General features: G+C 40.7%; 1 protein-coding gene across 1 annotated transcript in view; it reads right to left on the bottom strand.

The window, feature by feature from the left end:
* Positions 1 to 21,072, bottom strand: part of WDR70 (WD repeat domain 70) — a 311,155-nt gene that overhangs the window by 47,954 nt on the left and 242,129 nt on the right. The window contains 2 exon segments of the mRNA XM_032628142.1: positions 153 to 237; positions 2,971 to 3,070. Coding sequence (XP_032484033.1) covers positions 153 to 237; positions 2,971 to 3,070 — 185 coding nt within the window.

A 21,072-nucleotide genomic window follows, 5' to 3' on the forward strand; every position in this document is an offset into this window, starting at 1 on the left:
ATAAAAATTCATCTTTCAAAAAACCTATTTCAATCACTCTTCAAGTCCCTTTTCTAGAAAATGTAAGACACATACTATAAATTAACATGAAGATGAAAAAATTACTTTTCCATTCTCTTGTGCTTATCGAATATTAAAAATATGCTACTTACATTGGGAACATGGTGGGAAGACCCGAGGCTGAAAAAAGTGGCTTATTAAACTGTCGGATGTCCCATAATTTTAATGTATCATCACCTGATAGAGGAATGAGAAAGGAAAAAAAAAAGAAAGTAAATTTTGCAAAAAAGAACCAGCCCCAAGTTTAGAGTTTGCAAAACTTAGTGTATAACTATAAGAAAAGGAAGGGAGAGAGGGAAGCGGGGGAGGGAGGGAGAGAGAGAGAAAGGAAGGAGGCAGGAGGGAAGGAAGGAGGGAAGGGGATGCACATAACACATTTTACTTTTTAACTAGGGAGCTTGAGAGCCATAGTTGTGAGAACAGTAGAAAGATACATGATAATGAACTAGCTTCCTAGAAATTACTTTCCAGATTGATGTAGCATCTGTAGGCTAGAAGGAACCCTGGAGAATCTTCTCTAAAGAGTGACTTTAGAGCAGATGGTAGTTTCCCTGTGGTATATCTGAGCATAACTTGACTTCTTAAGAAGATACTAATTTAGCAACCACCAGGACTGAAAATAGTTCAGTTCACAACAGATTCTTTTTCCCACCAGTGTGTGGGTGAAACTATCCATTAACATTAGTGAGAGTGAGCCAACGTGATTCCTTTCCCTCCAGGGTAACTCTATCTGTGGGCTATCATTCTTCACCTTGCTGGGGAGTATAGCTTTTCCAAGCCATTTAAAGCATAATTAATATTCTTTAAAGAATCACTTTTGAAGTATTTCTATAGGGCTACTAACTAATTCCTGTTCATAATGAAAGCCAAAACTCATATAAGTAATATCTTTGCTGTCCTTTTTCCCCAGTGTCCGCAGCTGAGACCTGCCTCAACCCCCTGGGTCCAATAAGGAATCAGTACCAGATGCAAGTGGGGTGAGTGGAGAATTCAATAAAAATCCCCATTCTCTCCCCAGCAACCCTGACTCTGAAACCCAACTTTTGGCAGGTGCTCTAATCCACGACTGGCTGGATTGGAGACCTGCTTATACTGGAAGAACTTTGTAAGACTAACCTTTTTGCTTTTAGTCTTTAAAAGAAGGTTACACATCCCCACAATCCTCAAACAATAAGAAAACATTAATCTGCATTAAACAGTTTAGTTAACCTGGCAGGTTCTGGAGCTAGCAGGAGCACCTTACAACACTCTGGGGACTCTGCTGAACAGAGAGACTTCCATCTGGTATATTCTATACATCCAGGAAGGAGAATGGTGGAATACAGTATACATGTTCTGTAGACGACATGTTACCCAACAGCTAGTATAGGATGGAAGGGGAAGGTAAAAATTATCACTAAAATGGCTTTGACTGAAATGGAGTTAATCCTATACTTCTAAGGCAGTAATAATCAACTGCGTGGGGCTGGGCTATTTCAGAATCCTCCAGGAAGAATTTTCAAAGTACACTCCTCTGTTATTCCCTTCTTCTTTCCCCACTCTACCTCGGAGATTGGGGTATACCACTCTAGAGGTGTGAGAGTGAATGTGAGAATTTCCTAGTGGAGGATTTGTGATTTTGAAAATCTTCCTAGGGGATTCAGATACATTCTTGGGGTAAGAATCACTGATGTAAGTACAGAGTATAATACATAGTCTTAATTAAGAGTCATCTTAGGACTCAAAGAACAGGTTAGAATTGATGAACCAAAACATATATTTTATACATATCCATCTTTGCCATGTATACCGTAAATAGAAAATACATGTGCATGTGATTTGATTTTTTTTTAATTATGTAAGTGAGGGTAGTTTGGGTATAATATATCAATAGAAGGCTTCCTTGGAAGAAGGAGAATCTGGATAGAGCTCCCAAGGGTAAACGGGCATGGACCAGTTAAACCGAGGGGAGAGCTGTGCCAACTCTATGTTCCCCTCACTTCTATACCCTCTACATCAGGCTGTAAATTCTTTCAGGAAAGGAACCCTGCTATGATGTCCACAGTTTATGCCAAGAACCTAGCATAATGCTTAGCTCAGATCAGTTGCTCAATATACAGTAAAGTGAGTGAATGAATGACTAAACTCAGTGTTGCTAGATTAATTTGGCCTGTGGAATAAAGACTAAATCCTTTATGTGATATTTAAGGCTATCTGTAACACGGCTCCAACCTACTTACCTTGATTCTTTTCTCTCCCCACAAATGGGCCTATTGGAAGATCCTCAGTCACGCCCCATACTTCCCCCTAATGCTTTGTTCATAAGCTGCCCTCACTATTTTATTATTTCCTTCTATCAGCATACTACTTATTCACGTGAGAAAGATCTAGCAAAAAGTTAGAAACAATCTGTATTCAATCATGAGTGTGGATAGGTAAACTTACAATACGACCACACAGAATTACATAGCTATTAAAAAAAATAACATCCAGGTATACAAATTTTTTTAACTGAACTGAATTAGTGTTTGAACTGAAAAAAAATCAATGGTCAGCAAATAGAAGAGTTTGAAATACCAGACCCAGAACTATAAAATGATATAGAAAGAATATAGAATATCAGCTACAAAAGTCCATTAAGGTAGAGGCAATGGTCATCCTTGCAGGCTCCAAAGACTGATGGAATTTGGAGCTAAAATGAAAACTTCGGCAAAAAAGTACATATTTTCTAAATTTTACTTGATAATTTTAATAAAATAATGTTGCCAAGTTGGAAATGCATTTTAATGAAAAAAACTAGACTGGCAAAGGTACATTAACAAAAGCACAGCTAGCTTTACTAAGCACTAGGATATTAGTGTGACATTTGTTAGAGTTACATACGATCATTTTATATATAGAAACATTTTAAAAAGAAAGCTTCTAACCTACCTCCACGAGAGGCAAGGACATTACCATCATAGGAAAAAGTCACGCAAGAAGTATCTGTGCCCGGGTCATGAGCTTGTTTATAGTGGAATTTAGGATGAACCTGTTTGCAAAGACAAGCAAAGTGTTAACATCTCATCTGAATTCAGATGAGAACATTTTTGTGGCAAGAATATTTTACTTTATCATCCAAAAATGATACATAGCTACATGAAAAATATTAATTTCACCTGATGATAGTTTTTTTTATTTTGGAAAAAATTTCAAAGGGCTTTTAAAAACATCCATTTGCTTTAATAAGCAAAAAGAAGAGACAAGGTTAAGTTCTAGTAGGAGATATTTTACAGACTGCCTTAGCAAGCTCTGAGCAACACAAGATTAGCACCGCATTTAGTTCTTCTCATTATACTTATAAAGTTTTGGGGACCATTTCCTATAGTTATCTGAAAGAATAAATATAAATAAAAATTACAAATGAACATATTATTAACTCAAAAATATCACTGTATTCCTAGTATATGCCAGACACTGTGCACATGGTTGTAAGTCTTGAACTATCTTCAGTGTGCCTGTAGGATAATGTTGTTGATGATGATGACGACAGCTAGCCGTTACACAATGCTTACCATACCCTAGGCACCATATTCTTTTACTAACTTGCCTATGGTGCTCACGTTCACTCTAGGAGATTATCTTCATTTTACAGATTAGGAAACTAAGCACAGAGACTTAAGTACCTTGTCCAGAATCACAGAGCTAGTAAGTGGTTGAGCTAGGAGTTTGAACCAAAAAGCCTACCCTTAAACACTACCCTATACCCCCTCTCTACGGATGTATGTTATTAGCCTTTTTACTTGCAATGTCACTTCTAAACAGTTAATGACTTATAAAAGTAACTCTGCTACACTAATCCTGCCACCCAGTTATGATTCAGTAACCAGAACAGGCCAAAGTACTAGGGAGTCAATTATCCCAGATCCACCAGGCTGGATAATTACACAGTGAATGGCCAGGGACATTACTAGGGATGACAGCATGTAGGTCTCTCCTGGCAGCCACAGGTATAGGAATACAAATGACCCATCTCCATCAATTTGCAGCAACCATAACAAACAATGAGTCACAAAACAGAGCTCACGTACATTAGCCTCCCGATAATATCCCCAACACTCCATCACTGAGCTTTCACCAAAAAGTTTCCAGTAATGAGGACACACTACCTCACAAAAGCAAGCCTTCAAAAAAAAAAACTGTATATATTGAGTTAAAATTGTCTTCTCAAATACATCACTTAACTCAGACCTTCTGTTTTAATAAGGACCAGAGCTTCCTTGGCCTCCTGCGGAACTGTTACACTCAGATTTCTTTTCACTATATTCCTAGGTTAGTTCTAATGATTCTTGTGTCCCATTGTCACAATTTAAATTTAAATAATTTTTCAGAAGGTTAAATGGTAATAAATAAATAATAAAATTGTCTTCTCTCTTCCTCCATGTGACAGTCTTAGAAAATTATATTAAAGACAGTAATCATGCTTCCTCTTTTCATGGATATAAATAATTCATTGATTCATCTTTTTTTTTTATATTGGGAATCAACTGTATGGCAGATACATGGGTGAGCAGGGAAACACAAATGTGCTGAGATAAACATGGCTTCTCTTCTCAGAGGTGATAGACGGTCCCCCTGAAAGGACACAGATAAGCATACAAAGTGACAAGTGGTACAGTGGGGAAGTATAGAGTAATTTGAGAGCACTAAAGAGAGGTTCTTAATCAGAGCATGAGAAGAGAGGGAAAAAAAGAGGGGCAAAAAGAAATCAGAGATGCAGTGGATAAAGTAAAAGTTAGACGAAGGAGCAGGATGCAGGGTCTAGAAAGGCTATTCCAGTCAGAGGGTACTCACTGCATTGTGGTAGCAGAATTTTGAACCCCATGACCTCTGCGATCGCTGGTGTTATGCCCATGAATACGTTACTCTACTTAGCAAAAGGGACTCTGCAGGTATAATGAAGGTTATTAGTTAGCCGATAGGGAGATTATGTCCTGGATTACCCAGGTGGGACTGAAGAGTCACGTGAGTCCTTAAAAGCAGAGTTTTCGGGACTTCCCTGGTGGCTCAGTGGTTAAGAATCTGCCTGCCAATGCAGGGACATGGGTTCGAGCCCTGGTCCGAGAAGATCTCACGTGCCGTGGAGCAGCTAAGCCCATGCGCCACAACTACTGAGCCTGTGCTCTAGAGCCCGCGAGCCACAGCTACTGAGGCCGCATGCCACAGCTACTGAGCCCACACTCGGCAACTACTGAAGCCCGCGTGCTCTAGGGCCCCTGTGCCGCAACTACCGAGCCCAGGTGCCTAGAGCCTGTGCTCCGCAACAAGAGAAACCACCTCAAGGAGAAGCCGGCGCACCGCAACGAAGAGTAGCCCCTGCTCGCTGCAACTAGAGAAAGCCCACGCACAGCAATGAAGACCCAACGCAGCCAAAAAAAAGAAAGGCAGAGCTTTCTCCTGGCTGAGGACAGAGGAGGAAGCCATAAAGACATGCCAGAAGAGGAAGAGAGATTTTAAGAATGAGAAGTGTTTGACATGCCACTATAGACTTAAAAGATGTATCAAAGAAACAGGGATCTGAACATGGGTTTTAACTGCATAGGTCCACTTATGCACAGATTTTTTTTCAATAAATACATAGTACGGTACTACATGATCTGTGGTTGGTTGAATCCACAAATGTGGAACCATGGATATGGCGGGCAGACTGTAAAGTTATATGTGGATTTTCAACTGCTCGCAGGGTGGCGAGAGGAGTGTGTGTTGGTGCCCCTAACCCCACACCTTCCCACGTGTTCAAGGGTCAAATGTACTTTGACTGTAGCCTGGTGAAACCCTAAAACCCTAAGAAGAGAATCCAACCATACTATGTCAGGCTTCTTACCTACAGAAATTGTGAAATGATAAGCTGGTGGTTTTGTAAGCCACTAAATTTGCGGTAGTAATCTGTTACTAAGCGATAGAAAACCAACACACGCATACTGGAAGGCCTCAAGGGAAAGGAGCTGGTTGATACAAAGAACTAAAAGAAGTTAATCACGTCTAAGAGGAAAAGGACAGGTGAGAGGTGACATAAGCAGGACCCAGATCACGCCTTGTAGGCCATGTTAAGGGCTTAAATTTTATCCTGAAGGTAAAAGGAGTCGCTAAAGGATTTTACACAGAGGAGTAGTAGTGTGACTAGGTTTGCTGATCTTTAAAAGATCATTCTTGGACACATGGAGAATAGATTGAACATATTTTTTTTGTTCCTCAGAAAAGCAGAACTCGGCTACTAATCTCAATAAGGAAAATATGCCACTTAGTTATATTTCAACAACTTATCAACTCCTAAACTCTAAATAAAGCTTTTGAAAGATACTACAGCGGTAACAGTTTACCAGAAAGTCCTATACTTACATTTGGCCTCTCAGTGAAATTAATTTTTTATTTGTTTTAAATGTTTTATTTATTTTTAATGCTAATAAATATATATATACATCTTAACAGAAGGAAGACCCGTCACTTCATGAATTACCAGTAAGGTAATGTGGTATAGCAAAAAGAGCACTGGTCCAGGACTAGGAGGTATGAAATTTGGACTTAGTTCAGTCAAAAACTAGCAGTATGACTCGGGACAAATTACTTAGCCCTCCAGATCACAATTTTATCTTCTGTAAAGTAAATGGATTTGAACTAGATGACTAACTGATCGACTAACTGATCAAATGTACTTTTTATTATTAATAGAGCAAAATAGATCATGAATACCAATATTCTAAAATATAAATACACACACACATATATATAGACATGTACATATCAGTCAGGTGGGATAAAGAACCTTAAAAGCTGTAGAATCCAAAGCAATCATATCACGTACACTTCCGCATGAGCCCAAGAGCAAGCAGGTAGTTCCATTTCGACTGAGATTTTATGTCAAGTGTGCTCTTCAATTATTAACTTCACTTTAACCAGTAACAAAAGTTTATTCCAATGAAATAAAATGGATAGCCAGAGGAGATCTTAAATTTGCATAAAACATCAATATTTGGACAGTCTGTGATGAAAAATACCCTCACATTTTGAAAACAAAGTCAACCTGACTGAAAAACACTTCTGGCATAATATGGGAAATCTAAAACTGCAACTTCTCCTTTAATTCCTTTCATAATCATCCTAGGCAAAAAACATTATTCTTTAGGGAAGTTGAGATTATTAACTCCTTTATATAGGCTTCCTATTCTTAGGAGTGCCTTATGTTAGATTTGGAGAACATCAAGTGTCAAATATTCAGAGTGATGGGGAATGCAAGCACAAAAACGTAGAGTTTTAAAGGCCCTCTCTGAGCTCATACAGTACAAACTGTCCCTTCTCAGCAGATGGTCATAGAGCCTCCAGCAGTACAGAACTCATTACATCACAAGCAACAACAGTACGTTTGTCTGGGTGGCTCTAATTGGCAACACCTTTCTTAAACTGGGTCCAAGCCTCCCTCCTTCTAACATCTACTTATGCGTCCTGGTCCTGCCTTCTGTGGCTATGCTAATTCTAGTTTTTCCTCTCTAAGGAAGTATGCCAAATTCTCAAAGAAAAATATGATGCCTAGCCCAAAGTCTTAAATATACCACTTTCTGTAATTCTAAATAATCCAAATATTCTATGGTGGTAACAGAGGTCAGTGAGTTTACATCCAGCAGCTAGCTAGATCCCAATATCTTTCCATCGCTCTAGTGTGTATCTATCAATGCAAGAGGAAACACAGCCCTCAAAAGGATCAAAACATGTTTTGTAATCAATAAAACAGTGGAATAAACTATTTTAAAAGAGCAAGAATTTAAATAAATTTCTGGGCTGAAAATAGGAGAAAATTTAGTGGAAAGAATACTGGTTTTAGAGCCAAGCCAACTTAACCTAAAATTTCAGCTTATTACGTTTAGTTTGACCCTGGCCAAGATGCTTAATCTTTCTGTTTCACAGTTTATTAATCTTTCAAATAACATGCCCTACACATCTTCCCACTCTTACTCTTTTTCCCCAACTCCCAAAGAAACTGAGCTACATTTGACCTACTATCTCCCTGCCTTGTGTCAATGCCACACATTTATTTATTCAGTCTACAGTGGGCACCTCCTCTCAGAACGTTGCTGAAATACAACTATGCTTCCGAAACACAAACTCCGAGAGCAAGATGAAGCAAATGCTAGGCTATCTAACAAACTAGGTGTACTAACATCTAACTGCCCTCTCAAATCTACTCTTAGGTCCCCCTAAATAGATATAAATTTTCTTTTTCATTAAGAATCTATTTTCAAGCTTCGTCATAATCAAGCAATTCCACTCAATTCTATATTTTTAATCACATGTTAGGTTTACTTACCATACCAGGATTAAAAATATTCCAGGATTTTTTAAAATGCCAAGATTAAAAAACAGAATAGATATAGGTCCAGACTGAATATAATTTCCTCCTGTTCCTCTGATTTTGGAGATCTGTAGTAAGGATTATGAGAATACTGTACACAAAAATATAGGAACTGTCATAGAAAGGTACTTTGCAATTTCCTATGCCCGTGAAGGCTTCATTTTAATAAAAGGAAATTAGACAATAAAACCTCAGCAAAAGATTCTGTGATAATCAAATTAATATATCGTATGAAAATATGGTATAATGATAAAAAGCACAGAGGGTGGAATCAGACTGGTGAGTTCAAATCCAGGCTTCACCACTTATCATCTTGGGCTAATCTCCCTATGCCATCTACTAAACGAGATTAATAATAGTACCCACTCCATAAACTGCTAGGAGAATTTAATGAGGTAATGCAAGTGTGTCACACTCCTTTGCAATATAACTTTGCTTTTCTTTTCATCAATATGTGGCATGTATTTCTTTACACCTTGGGTCTGGGTATGGACAGGTGACTTGTTTGGGATTATAGGACATGTAGCCAAGAAAATGTGCCTCTCAGACTTCCCACTGTGCAAAGCATAATGACTAGCACTCTCACTACCTGTGTGACAAGCCAGGCTTTCCACGGGCTCCTCTTCACCAACGACTGAGCATGGGGGAGAAAGGACTCCTAATTAGCCTGGCTGAAACATTCTGGGCATTGTGCTACAGTCTGAGACTCTTTCTGTACAATCCTCTTTTTCTTTTATTTTAATATAACAGTTTTATTGAGATATAATTCACATACCACAGAATCTGTCCACTTAACGTGTGCAGTTCAATGTTTTTCAGTATTTTCAGAGAACTGAGCAATCACTACCTCAGTCAATTTTAGAACATTAGGATCACCCCCAAAAGAAACCCCATACACATTAGCAATCACTCCCTCTTTTCCCTAATCTGTCAGCCCTAAGCAGCTACTAACCTAGTTTCTGTCTCTCTATATTTGCCTATGTGAAGATTTCAAATAAATGAAATCATACAATGTGCTGTCTTTTGTAATTGGCTCCTTTCACTTAGCATAATGTATCTGAGGTTCATCTATGTTGTAGTATGTTTCAATACTTCATTTCTTTTTATTGTCAAGTAATGCTCCATTGTATGGATGTACCACATTTTATTATCCGTTTATCAGCTGATGGACATGTAACACTCCTTTCTTTCCTTTCTCTTTCTTAGGGGTATGGCCTACATCATGCTCTCTTCTCCAGCCTTCTCAGGTGCTAAGATGCTAACATCTTCCCATTCCCCTGACAGGCCTTTCCCCAAGAATTCTCTTATATGTTTAACCCTATCTTGGTGTCTGTTTCTCAGAGGAGCCAGACTATCACAAGTGGTACCTGGTGTGATCCAACAGCACAGGTGTTAAGATAAAAACCTAGGACTGCCTCCTTCATGGGTAAAGAAGACACTGTCCTGAGTGGACTGTGGAGCACAGATACACTTGAGCACTTGGTTGCGGTCCAACTGCTACAGATTTCACTGGAGGTGAGCTGGGAAAACTTCATAGTACAGGGGACTGTCCTTGCGGGAAAAACACTCTAGGCATTTAAAAATATATGGGAGGAAGGGCTTCCCTGGTGGCGCAGTGGTTCAGAGTCCACCTCCGATGCAAGGGACATGGGTTCGTGACCCGGTCCGGGAAGATCCCACATGCCGCGGAGCGGCTGGGCCCGTGAGCCATGGCCGCTGAGCCTGCGCGTCCGGAGCCTGTGCTCCACAACAGGAGAGGCCACAACAGTGAGAGGCCCGCGTACCGCAAAAAAAAAAAAAAAAAAAAAAAAAAAAAAAAAAAAAAATATATATATATATATATATATATATATATATGAGGAAGATACCTACAAAGACAATAGTGTTGGCTGTTTAGTGCTAAGTTATTATCCCTGCAGAGGGACAATGAGAAACTGAGCACCATTAACAGTTAAAGACTAAATGGAAGAGCCAGAGGGCCCCTTTAGTAGCTTTCAAAGAAGCCCTCATCTCCTGCAGTGGAAGACCAGACACAGCTGAGCAACAAACAAAAGCGAGATCTGGTAGTTTGATTTATAGAGCTCCAGAGATATCTAAATGCTCAGCCAAGGCATGTCTATTATTCTAAGGCAGGGCTCTAGCTGGGAAAACCTGAGACTCTGAAACATAAGGACAGGATATCTGGATGGATGTCTATAAGATGCTAGATCTGCAGATGCCCCTGAACCCTCACAGCCTACGGTGGTGGCCCACCCTTGCCTAGTAAGAGCTAGCAATCCCTTTGGGTTGGAAGATGCTACAACTGCTCCTCCCCCACAAGGCAGCAGTAACTTCTCTTAGGACGTGCCCCTACCTCCTCTTCTGGCTTCTACGTCAATACCTAGTGCCGAATCCCAGTATTACTCAGCAGGAGAAGTGGCTGGAAAGAGATTACACACCAAAAGAGACGCAGCTGCTGGCAGGAGCCATGAAGTACCTTGAGTTTGGATTTTGAGGATCCTTAATCAAGGGGGCTTTCATCAGCAGGATTCATTGATTTGGGGCACATTTTTGTACAAGGTCCCCAGGGGATGGGGCAAACCTGCTGCAAGGATGCTATAGAGGCCTGGAAAAGTGATGGCCAATGTTGAGTAAAATAAAAACACCCCAATTGTCCTGGTAGACAACAGAGAAGAGAATAAGAAGGCTGGGGGAAGTGGGCATCCTGGGATGGAGATATTGTGTCAAGTCAGAAAATACAGAATATTATTTTTCATGGGAGAGCCCAGAAGAAGTACGGTTCACCAAGGCCACCAGGAATATACAGGGGAGAGGGAGCCAGCATCACCAAGGAGTTCAGTTCAGCATCACCAAGAAGTACCATTCACCAAGGTCTCCTCTGCAGCCCAGGGCTAATCTCACTGAGCTGGGCCATTAATATCCATGGGGATAATGAGGCCCAAAGTAATAAAAGCTAAGTTGCAGTGCTTTATTGCTAGAAGCCAAGAGGCTGCAACATAATGACTGACAAGATCAGAGAGGCAGCCAAGGGGGCTTGATGTGCAGAAAAATGTGGAGATGGTTAATAGAACATGGCATTCCTAGGGGCAGAAGAGATGGGCAGACAGCAAAGGTACTGCTTAGTATCTACAACCAAAAAGAGAGATAAATGGAGGAGCAGGAAGCTGAGGGTGGTGACCCCAATAAAAAGTCATGATCCCTGGCTCTGTTCCCATACCTGACTCTATTTTCAGATCAGGAACTGATTGACTATAGAGGTAGCCAGATTCCTAAGAGGAAGGACAGTGCTACTCAGTGGGGCAAGAATTCTTCTCCTAGTCCTTCTACGAAGGGATTGTTGACTACAGACTTAATCAAGTAGTAGTCCTGATTATAGCTGCTATGCTAACTCAGATAGCAGCATAGCTAGAGCAGATTAATAAAGCCTTGGGTTGACTTAGGCTCAAGGAGTTCCCACTGGCCTGGCCAAAGCTTTTTTAGAACTGTGCTGAAGTCTGAGATTCTTCCTAGCCAACCCTCCTTCATTCCTTCCCTCTTTCCTTCATAGGAGTCAGACCTGCATCACCATCTGATACTCTCTAGCCTCCTCTGGCTCCCCACACACTTTTCCCTTACAGGAGTTTTAGCAATAAATCTTTTACACATCTTAGCATCTGCTTCTCAGAGAACTCTAACAGAGGACATGAGCAAACAAGACACAAGCAGAGACCTGGAAAGGCATATACGTTGGGACTTGCTCTCTTGCTGCTTTTGGAACCTAGCCACCTTGTGAAAAAGCACACGATGCTCTCCGGATGACCAGAAACATGTGTCCAGTCATCCCCATAGCACCAGCTGACATCTGGCCAACAGCCGGACATGTGGGTGAGGCCATTCTAGACCATCCAGCCTTGACTGAGCTGTTAGTTAACTGCAGATGCAACAGAGAACCCAGAAGAAATCAGCCAAGCCAGTTCAGACCAGAAATGCTGCCCCACTGACCCAGGGAATCTTGAGAAATAATTAATGTTTGTTGTTTTAAGCTACTAAGTTCTAAGGTAGTTTGTTATGCAGCAGAAGTTGACTAATGCAACACATGAAGGATGTGAACAGTGCTTGGCAGACAGTAAACATTATATAAGAGTTTGTCATTATTATAAGTCAGACGATACCACAGAAGCATTGATCACGTTTTGAGAAGGTTAATTCTCGCTCCCCTACCTTAGCATTCTACCAAATAATATCCACCATAAACCTGTTCTGCAACCCTATAATTAAAATTAATTCAACTTTATCAGGTCTTGTACTTTATATAATCATTACGCTCCTCTCTTGCCTTTTTGCATCTGCCTGTGAGACCAAAAGTTCTCTCTAGCAATGTTTCTTAATCCTCGCTGGGTTTGCTTCAGACAACCACTGTCTCTAGGTAGCTGTAGTCTGTTTTCAACTAGTTGCAGCCATTTCTTCTATATACTCTTTGACACTCAGACAATGATTCCAGAAGACAATATTAGAGAAGTGAATGCCTGGAAACAGCTCATTCTTGGAGGACACAGAAGGGAGGGTTGTGTGTTGAAACTGCTTTTCTTTATGTTACTAAATGAGAGCTCTTTCCCCACATTTCTGATCCTTTCTTTCAAGTAGGTCAGCTTCAGATTATTTCTTTCCCAGGCACATCATCTGAACTCTAAGAACCCCAGTGAGCCTTAGAGTACAGTATAATATGTTACGTATCACATAATCATGGTGCTTAAAAGATGAACATAATAAATATAGCAAATGAAACTCTGAACTTTTGAGCATGTTTCAAGGAAACAACATACTTCATAGCAAGTTGACAGTTTCCAAGTTTCTAACTTTTTAAAAAAAGATAATTATGTTCCAGCCAAGATGTTTTCTCCTTCCCTCATTCCTTTCTTCTCTCTCTCCCTCCCTCCCTTCATTTTTTAAAAAAATAAATAATTTAAAGACAATGACATCTGACAAAGGTTTCTGAAAAGTCCATTCATTATCCCCCATAAAATAAAAGTGTGATAATAAAATTTTTAGGATCCACATTTACAATGTCAACCACATTTACTGAGGACTCATTATACACACAACACAGAGATACATAAATGAAGAGATGATGTGGAATTTTCTTGAAATGATTCACAAGTTGGGAAAGGAGAAGAAACACTTAAGACCTCTTATTCTTTCATAAAATATTTACTGCATCAAGTATAAGCCAGGTTTAAAGGGCATCAAAATGACTAAGAACTGGCCTCTGCCATAATGCGGAAGCTCACGGGAAAGGCGGGGTGGGGTGGGGTGGGGTGGGGGGCTGGGGACAGGGAGGGAGGGAGGGAGGGAGGGAGGGAGGGAGGGAGGGAGGGAGGGAGGAGGCGGGAATGAGCATTTATGACCAGAGATGAACTCTTCAGCAGGATTCTCCACTCTTGGTCCAGGTTCACTGTTGCAACCACTATGATTTCAGAAAACTCCTATGACTTAGCATTTATTTTTCAACTGTATTTGGCAAAGATATAGCCCAGCCTTCATTCATAACTCGACAATGTTGCAATTACATGCTTGTTTGGTCATCCCAAACCAGGTGACTGCAGTGTGTGACTACCTAGGGCTCTGTCTGATGACCAGCTGGAAGCTGCAGCTGTAGGAGAAAGCTCAGCTACTGAGATGTGCGAGTCACAGGCAGAATATGACGCCACTGCTCTGGAATCTTCTGGCTCCCCATGTGCTTGCAACTTGAAATTCAAGGTGTTTACTTTAGTCTATAAAACAAACCCCTTATGGCTAAGGCACAAGTTACTTTCACATTAATCTCCCTTCTTATAAACCCGAGCTGAGATCAGCTGGTATCCCAGTTAGGCACTTGAGATTTATGCTTCAGAAATCTGGATGCAAAAAAACGTTAAAGCCCTACAGAAAACCCAAGCTTTCAGAATTTCAAGAAGGCATGAAATGAAACTTTGGACTTCGAGACTCCATTTCTAACCTTTGAGACATCATACAGAATCATTTAAAGACGGGGATATTATCTTATTAGAGCATTTAAATATCTGGTATATTCTACTATTGTGATTTTAGGCAAAGTATAATTTTACTGGGGAAAAAAAAATGAGGCAATACAGAATCTCATATGATATTTTGTAGGTCTCTAAATGAGGATATCACCGAAATCACCAAGAGGAATGATTTAAAAAGAAAGTGCTTCTAAAGAGACAGCCCCAAAGCAGGGTTTCCCAGAGGATGCTTTGTGTAACATCATCAGATCCAGGGGTGGGGTGGAGGGGTGCGGGTCATTCTATAGCCAAGCAAGCCTGGGAAACTAGAGTTTATTTGTATACCATGGCCTTGTCCTGAAGATTCACAATGCACATTAGTATATTAAAAGCCAGAGTCTTTTAAGTAGTAGTCCTAGAATAAATCAACTTCTCTAACATTTCCAAAGCTTATTTGACTGTGGAACTATTTTTATTTTTCCTTCTTCTTTTCAGAAAGTACTTACTAACACTAATAGAATTAACATTCTCTGGACCTTAATTGGAGAAATATATATCTAGAGCAAGGATCAGTAAACTTTTTCTGGAAAAGTCCAGAGAGTAAATATTTTAGGCTTTGAGGACTATAAAGTCTCTGTTGCAACTCTTCATTTCTGCTGTTATAGTATGAAAGCAGCCATAGACAATAAACAAATGGATTAGGCTGTGTTCCAACAAAACTTTATTTACAAAAAGAGGTGGCAGGCTGGATTTGGCCCGTAGTTTGCTGACCTCTGATCTAGAGAGGACAAAAATCTTAGGGAAAGGCACTCTATTTGTAAAATCATTTGCATAAACTGAAGGCTTCCTTGTGATTCAATAATACTTTTAACTTGTAATGCTAACGGTGGTGGCAATAGTAATAGTAACAACAGGTACATTTAATTGAACATGCTGATACTTAGCGCAGTAAAACAGAACATTTTCTAATTTCATTCATAAAACAAGCCTAGTGTCGTGTATGTCATTATTATCTCATTTTACAACCAAGAAAACTGAGGCTTAGCGAGGTAACTTACCCAAAGAGATATGACTAATAAACTGTCAGAGCAAAAACTCAAACCCTGATTCTAACTCCAGAAACTGTACTCTTTACTAAAACACCTCTTACTTATTTATTCATTTATATTTACATTTACAGCCATGTTTTAAACCAGGCTTCTTTTGCATGTAGATTATTATAGTAATGGCTCTAAATGAATTGCATCTCCTTATACTCCTAGGAAGGGCAGTGCAAGGAGAGAGAAGGATAACATAAAGTGACTTTTTTCTCCTTCAGACTACATAATACATTTTTTTACACTATTACGGATTTCTGGAAAAGAAAAATTCTATTACAAATTCCATCTAAGGGAGCCTTTTATCCATGCAGGGGCAGAGAAAATCACAAATCAGTTGTTTTTTTCACCTCCTCTAGTCCTGCTCAATGGGATCCGGCATGTGATAAATGCTAGCTAACATTTACCGGGCATTTACTCTGGGCTACATACTGTCCTTAAGTGCACGGTGTGTATTAACCCCTTGAATCCTCCAACAGCCTTATGAGATAAGCACCATCATATCCCCATTTTCCAGGGAGGGCATGGTGGGGCAGAAAGGTAGATCATGTGGTCAGTAAGTGGCAGAGCCAGGATTTGAACCCAAGCAGCCTGGCTCTAGGGTCTGCACTTTTAACCTCCATTATACTCATACATACTCACGGCTCTTCTGACTTCAGGCTCCCTCCACTCTGACCCTCATTTGCAACTAAGGTGGACCTGGCATCTGGGCAGCACCCTCGCTCTTTCCTTTACTAAACCAGTCCTCTCCCCGACCACCAGGGCAATTTGAAGGCGAAAGGTGGGAAAGTGCAGCAAGGGAGTGAAGTACGGGCTAGCGGGTGAGCACTATACCAGTTTCTGGAAACAGATAAAACCACTGTCCATGACCAAACCCGGTTCCCGGTCACTAGCTCAACTCAGTCTATAAGCATACGCTGATTAGCCTTTACTCAAGAAGATCACACCAAGAGTCCCTGAAGTAATTTAAAACTTGGTAAATAACACAAGATACAACTAGCAATGAGGATATCCTACTAACTGCTGTGGATCTCCTTAGCTGCCCTTTGTATGATGTTACCTTTTCTCCTCCATCTTTACTCTTCAGCTTGGGGTAACAGGAGTTAGGATCTTAGACTGTCTATAACACGTAAAAAACACAAATGTGAACACAAGTGCAGCTTTCAATTCAGCTCTTTAATTGAGGAGGAACTTGAAAGCCACTATGCCAACACCGGAAGCACAGGGCCGTGGAATGACCTGCCTAGACAGGAGGGAAAGCCCAGCGGTCCCCCCTTTGAAGTCCAGCTGCCTGAGATTCACTGGCAGCCAACCTTCAAAGAGAGCCGATGCTTCCTTCCCTCAGCCTGGCTGCCAAGCTTCCCGGGCAGCTGGGCAGATTTAGCCACTCTCTGCCCAGCTGTCTGTGAACTCTGGCAGCCAGTTCAAGAGAGGGCTAGAGAGGCGGTGCAGGAGGGAGGTGGGGGAGGAGGGAGTGGTGCGAGCGGAGGGTGGCGGCCCAGTGGCGCCAGGGCAGAGAGGATGCTGGGTTTCCTTGGAGCCAACCTTACCAGTGTCAGTCGAAAGACTAAGCTTCCAAGGGGAGAACAATCCAACGCCACGACAAAGCAGCTTTTGAGTGAGCAGAGAAATTTCAAATACTTTCCTTCAAAAGCTGAGCGAATCTCAGATGTACCCTCCTATACACGGCCCAGTTGTTGCAGAAAGCAGTCCAATCTCTACATAGGGACGCAGGGGACAAAGCTAAGGTCAAGAATCAAAAAGGCACAGTCCTTTACTAATTTTGATTTTCCAGCAGTGTGAGTTTATGCTTCTTGGGGACTTTTGGGGTTGTTTGCCGGGTCTGTTGTGGCAACCCTTCTGTTCCCCTGGCAGCCAATAGCTGAAACCACTTCTCTATTTCTGCGCCTGTGCAGCAGATGCTTGGAGAAGACTGGCTCACTTGACATAAACATCACCAGCGTGTTGTTATGTTTATCCTCTGGAACCATATGCTTGAAACAGAGAATAGTGTGTGTTATCAGCTGCAGGTACAAAAGGAATGTAGAACAGCTCTACTGGTGACAAGGAACTTTTGAAAGAAGTCTAACTAAGAACAAGATCTTAAGTTCGGTAAAGCAGGAGGCTATGAAAGTGACTAACATATAGAAAAATGGAAACAAAAGAACTGAAGGGTCATGAACAGAGGAGTAAATCATCAGATCTACATGGAGATGGAGGAGAGGAAGACTGGAAGCCAGAGGAAAAATAATGATAAATTTCATGAAATCTTTCCTCTAGCTTTGTACAATTTGGCAAGGAAAGAAATGTACGGATGAGCTTGTACTGTGCACCATGACAATGTGAGGGAAAGATCTAGTAAGTATTCATATAGACTACTGTATTAAGTCACTAGCTACAGACATCCTCCTCCCTGCTCTCTAGATCTCTTTGAAACTGTGTGACACAGCAGCCAGCATTAAGTACAGTGATATCAAAGACATACAATCTGAAACTTATTATCTAACTTTAAAAGTGTAACACTAAGCCTATAGAAGAAGCCCCAATTAATATTTGCTGAAATTAGTCCAACTGTTTATTCACGCTTGTTTTTTTTTTTTTTGGTACGCGGGCCTCTTACTGCTGTGACCTCTACCGTTGCGGAGCACAGGCTCTGGACACGCAGGCTCAGCAGCCATGGCTCACGGGCCCAGCCACTCCGCAGCACATGGGATCTTCCCGGACCAGGGCACAACAAACCCGTGTCCCCTGCATCGGCAGGCGGACTCTCAACCACTGCGCCACCAGGGAAGCCCCTATTCACTCTTTCTACAAATATTTGTGGCATCCTTGCCATGTGCAAGGCACTATGCTAGGTGTTGCAGGTGAGCAACAGATTAGTAAAATGGCTCCTTTCTCTCCAGGAGATCTGTCTAGAAAGGGAGACAAACATAAAGACAAATATTCGCACTGCGTTATACAATAAATAATGGCAGTATCCACAAACTATATAGTAAACCCACAAAATAAAGGTTAACTCTACTATGATAGCATAATGGTGACAGGTTGGAAGTGGAAGAAAGAGAAATCAGGTAAAGCCTGGGGATGCTTGACTGTTCTCTTAGAAGGTTAAGGAGGAGGTCACTAGGAATACAAAAAAAATGTTTTTTACTCCCCTAGAGGGCTCAGAATATAAAAGGCTCAGAAGTGTGAAACAGCACATCGCTTTTGGAACTGCAGGTGGTACTACGAAGGGATCAGTAGCACATAAGACTGGAAAGCAGGAGGTCAAATCATTAGCGGCTTCATATGTGTTATGGAGCTTTTATCTGTACCTATGGGCAATGTTGAGCCTCTGAAGGGTTTTAAGGAGAGGGGGTAAATATGATCATATCTGTATTTTGAAAGATTGCCCTGCAGCAGTGGGAAAGATAAACTGGAAAAGGGAAGATTGAGGGCAGGGAGAATAGTTAAGAAACACCTGCAGTGGTCCAGGTGAGAACAGGTGGGGCTTGCAGCTGAGTGATGGAGGAGTATGTCTGAGAACAATTTAAGTTGTATTCAGTGACTTTGATACGGGCAGTTGCAGTGAATCTGTGAAGTGGACACAGCAAATATCAGATACTCTGGGTAGAAAACTGACAATGAAAGAAGGAAGAGTTGGAGAAGGCTTTTGTTAAATCACATAAATAAGAAGCAGAAGCTTGAGCATATTTTCTAGGAGCCAGTAGGGATGAAAAGGATAAAAACACAGGAAAGGGAGTAACTGATAGAATTAAGTCTCAGAGGAAGCAGGAAGAATGTGATCAAGTGCACAGGTGGAAGGATTAGTGAGGAACGAGAAGAGAAAGACCTCTTCCTTGGAGACTTCAAGGAAGGAGGCTGAGAGACCAAGGAGGTCTGAACACAGAGACACATTTATACATATAAGGGTGAAAAGTCTGACAGAAGTCCAACCTAGTGTCCTTACTTTTCCATGTTAAGGAGGGGAGTTGACTGACTAGGGAGCAGGGGGTTATAAAATGGGCCAGAGCTGGGAAAGTTTGAAAATACCCGATGAGATGAAATGACAGAGATGACAGGAAAAAGGAAGAGATTACCAAAGGCAAGGAGGGTCAAGAAGAAAATGTATATCATAAATCTGGAATGGTAGCACCCTGAAAAACTGTGGGTTTTATCAGGTTGGACTTAGAGCTAGTGAGGAAGCAAAGGAACCACACACGCTCCTGGGGTTGCTAGGCAGAAAACAAAAAATAAAGCACTGTTAACAATGCTGGTAAAATGTATACTGCAGAAGTCAAATGATCTTTTGCCTTTTCTCCAAGGACTATGCCCCAGAGTTAATTGATTTAAATTTCAGTTTTGGACCCCAAAATCAAAGTTGAGGTCAATGTAATGCAACTTTAACTTGGCAGCTCAATTACAAAAGTAAAACTTTCTCCCCTTTTTAAAATGTACACTTTATTAGAGAAGATGCCTTCACAACAACTAAAAACGATAGTATAAATATTTTACTTATTCTCAGCATAACATTAACTTCTTCAAAAAAGCAGGAGTTCCAATTTCACTCACTAGAGAAATCCATTTGAAGCGAATATTTACTGGGTGCCTTCAAGGTACCTGGCATTATGCCATGCTTGTAGGAACAGATACAAAAACACAATCCTGCCTTCAAGATGATTATGCTCTAATTCACATTCTAAGTATTTAAGTAACTTTTTTTTTTTACCTGTTTAAAAAACTTACATTTCCTTGTTTTAAAATGTCTTACATTTCCTTGTTCATTACATTTGTTAATGATCCTGGTGATGCCACTCTTTCAAATAAAACCACAAAAATGACCACTGACCAAGTAGTAACTGTCAGAGAAAAAGAATTTTAAAAAAAACTATTTTCAACCATGTACTATCACTTATATGTGGAATCTAAAATATGACCAAAATGAACCTACCTACGAAACAGAAACAGACCCACAGACACAGAGAACAGACTTGTGGTTGCCAAGTGGGGAGGGGTGTTGGGGGAGGGAGTGGTTAGGAGTATGGGGTCAGCAAAGGCAAACTAGTACATAGAGGATGGATAAGCAGCAAGGTCCTACTGTAGAGAACAGGGAGCTATATTCAATATCCTGTGACAAACTGTAATGGAAAAGAACATGAAAAAGAATGTATATAGATGTATAACTGAATCACCCTGCTGCACAGCAGAAATTAACACAGCATTGTAAATCAACTATACTTCAATAAAATAAATTTTTTAAAAGTATCTTCATTTATATTTTAATTTGAAGAAGAAAGAATGTGGAAGAAACAAACAGGAATTTATAACAACTTACACACATTCAAGAAATTAGGGATTTCCAGCTTTTCCTAATAAACTAAAAGACCTAACACCCCTTATTTCCACATTACAGCAACCGGTTGATGGAGGACGTATATGGAAAACACCACTCAGTTTCCATCTGTATTTTTCCTTTACTATTCACATAAAACACTTCAGTTCTGATACTTCTGGTCACCAAATGTGTGGGTGATTTTCTCCACACCAAGCAATTCTCCATGACAACAGCCCAGTGTCCTACAGTGTAACTCAA

Source organism: Phocoena sinus, chromosome 3 (assembly GCF_008692025.1).
Source record: "Phocoena sinus isolate mPhoSin1 chromosome 3, mPhoSin1.pri, whole genome shotgun sequence".
Taxonomy (NCBI): Eukaryota; Metazoa; Chordata; class Mammalia; order Artiodactyla; family Phocoenidae; genus Phocoena; species Phocoena sinus.